This window comes from Catharus ustulatus, unplaced genomic scaffold (assembly GCF_009819885.2).
Source record: "Catharus ustulatus isolate bCatUst1 unplaced genomic scaffold, bCatUst1.pri.v2 scaffold_73_arrow_ctg1, whole genome shotgun sequence".
Taxonomy (NCBI): domain Eukaryota; kingdom Metazoa; phylum Chordata; class Aves; order Passeriformes; family Turdidae; genus Catharus; species Catharus ustulatus.
The window spans coordinates 250,557-253,512 of NW_024879543.1; the positions used below are offsets into that span (position 1 = coordinate 250,557).

The 2,956-nt window shown below is 49.1% G+C and overlaps 1 protein-coding gene across 1 annotated transcript; it reads left to right on the forward strand.

Moving 5' to 3' along the window:
* The first annotated feature begins 374 nt into the window (after window positions 1-374).
* On the forward strand, window positions 375-1,964 carry LOC117011512 (inositol 1,4,5-trisphosphate receptor-interacting protein-like 1). The gene has a single exon (XM_033086922.1). It carries the CDS (start codon window positions 375-377, stop codon window positions 1,962-1,964), a length of 1,590 nt encoding a protein of 529 aa, XP_032942813.1.
* The last annotated feature ends 992 nt before the right edge of the window (window positions 1,965-2,956 follow it).

The following is a 2,956-nucleotide window of genomic DNA, read 5'->3' on the forward strand; positions in this document are numbered from 1 at the left end:
GACATGTCACAATGGGGGCAGCTCTAAAAGGCCCCAGCAGGTAACGCTGGCCCAGTGTTGCTTGGGCAAGCGGTGAGTGCACACGTGGTGGGGGAGCCAGGCTGGGGACAAGGGCCAGGGCAGAAACGCTGCACCCAGGGCTGGGTTCTCCCCCTGCAGGCAGGGACAGACCCCCATGGGAGAGCCTTGGGCAGGGCACCGGGCTGCTGCTGCTGCTGCTGGGGCAGCAGGACAGGCATTGCTGCCTGCCAGCTGTCTGGGGCCCTGTCCTTCCTGCCCTCAGAGCCCTCAGCATTCCCCTTCCTGCTGCCCCCACTGCTAGCTGCCTCCCTCACAGCCCCACTCAAGGCCTTCTCTCCATCCCCCTGCAGACAATGAATTCCATAGTATTGCTTTTTGTGCTCTTGAAAAGCCTCATCCAGTACCCAAAGCTCGTGGGTGATGACTGGGATGAGGAAACACATCTGCGCATGGAAGTGCGTGCAAAGCAGCTGGAATGCGAGAGGATTTGGCTGGAGCAGGAGGTGGAGCAGCTCACCCTGAAGCAGGTGCAGTACTTGCAGCTCATAGCTGGTACTGTGCTTCTGATCCTTCTCTTGGTCCTGTGGTTGATGGGGTGCAAAAGGAGCCAGAGGAGAGAAGTGTATGAAGAAGAAAACAATGATGAGAATGAAGAGGAAGGCAGAAATGGGGATGAAAATGAAGTAGATGTTGGAAAGGCAAGAGATGATGATGATGCGAATGGAGAAGAAGATAGCAATGACGCTGCAAATGCAGAAAACAACGATCTTGCACTTGCAGTCTCTGAAGGAGGCAATGATTTGGCTGATAATGTTGGAAGAATTATAATGGAACGCACAGAGTGTATGCGCACACGCGTACAGGACCTGCAGAAAGGCTGCGAGTGGACAAGGAACCTCATGCGTAATTTTGCACTCTACTTTGGACACATCTTATCAAACAGCTTCTACCCAGGCCTGCAAGAAGCCATCGGGGTGGGCAGCGCCTTTGAAGGCTGGAGTCCATATGAACAGGATGTTGTGTACCAGGTGCTCATTGCCATGACTCCTCCCCGAGGCCACAGCTTCCACCTGGAGCTGGACTCTGCAGAGCAGAGGCACAGGAGGAACTTCCGTGTCCACGTGCAGCTGGAGTGCACCTGCACGAAGGAGCAGCAGGCTGAGAATGTGCTGTGCTTCCTGCACCATCCCAAAGAGGAGTTGCGGAGCAATCAGGATCCCAGCCTCCTAGACACCATGTGCACCGACTCTTACCTCGATGTGCAGAAAACTGCCTGCTGGTTCTACCAGTTGGTGAGAGCCATCTGGCCAGCTTTGCCTCAGTCACGCAATTGGGATTTAATGCTTCTGCCCTCCAGACACTCCTGCCAATTCAAGGTGACCAATGGCAGTGAAATCTTCAGGATTGAGATATTCTTTGGGGTGCAGAGAGGTGACTCAGACATCTTTGTGAGCAGCCAGCCTACAGAGGCCCACACACAAAGCACAACCTGGCCTGAGACCTATGCTGTGGCTGAGGCTAAGTTCTTCAAGCACATTGCCCAGCAGGCACCCCCTGACAGTTTGCACCTCAAATGCCTGCAGCTCTTCACACATCTTCTGCTGGGCTTCAGCTTTTCCCCCTACACCATGAAGACCATTGTCATGCACCTGCTCAATGTGGTGCCTGTGTCACAGTGGCGCAGGAGAGATTTGCTGAACCGACTGCTGGATATCAGCGAGAGCATGTCGTTATGTGTGCTAGCAAAACGCCTCAACCACTTCATTGTGGGTAACCAGAGGCTGCCTCAGCACATCCATTTACCCCCAGACATTCAAACGACTCAGCCATACAATCTCTTCCATCACCTGGCAGAGGAACCGGCTGCCCACTCCCAGGCGATGTATGAGTACCAGCTTCTGCGAAAATGGTTCAAAAGACCCTTTGTGGTGAGCAGTGAATGAATGGCCCAATGCGCAGAGCTGTGCTTGTGCTGCTCGCAGCTGGCAGCAAAGACCCACCTTATAGTACAAATTTGGGGCTTTAAGGAGAAGAGGATGTGTGTAAAGGCTCTGGTGAAGATCCCACAGCCGCTTCTGCCACCTCAGCAGGTGGAGGGCCACGGGAGGGTTTATTCTACCTCCTTGTATCATTTTATTTTCCAAAAAAGGCACCCAGATCTGCATAAAGCCCAGCTGCAATTCCCCCACTTTTAAGAATGCGTGTGAAGAGAGAACATGCTGTACATGGAGGGCTACGGTCACCAAACCCCACTTGTAACATGCACTTGTTCCTGGCCTTTGAGAAGCAGCAAAATTTAGAGCATGAAAGAAGCAGGGTTGTGCGACAGAAAAAGAAAAAAGAAAGAGCGCAAAAAAGACCAAGAGGAAAAGTCAGCACTGCTTGGCTGGCATCAGTCAGTGGACAGTGTCTCTCCTTGTCCCTGGAAGGGGACACCTTTAGGTCATCGTTGGACAAACTGTCTTGGAGCTGACCTGAAATTTTGTCTATATAAGAATCTAGATGGTTTTTTTCATAGATATATAAATTGTGTATAGCTATTATATACTGTAAAGAGTATAAATTATCATATATATAGTAAAATAGAAGAAAACTAAACAATATACTAATAAAAATATTATCAAATATATGAAATATGTGGCTATGATATAAATAGCAAAAGCAATGGCAAAAAAGTAACAGCTCTCCTCATTTTATGTTCTTATGTAGAGACTTCTCAACAAGCTAAGACACAAACTCGGACAACCACTCCTTAACCTATTAGAATTCTAGTTTCTTAACGTGTCAGGTTACATATAAACTGCATGCATGGTCTATTTTGTTTTATTTGAAAAATGTAAGCAATATTCTTACTATAGTTCTATTCTGCTTAAAACTATGTTTCTGGAGCCTCTACAGAAAACACGAGTATCTAGGACTATGGTTTTCAACTTTC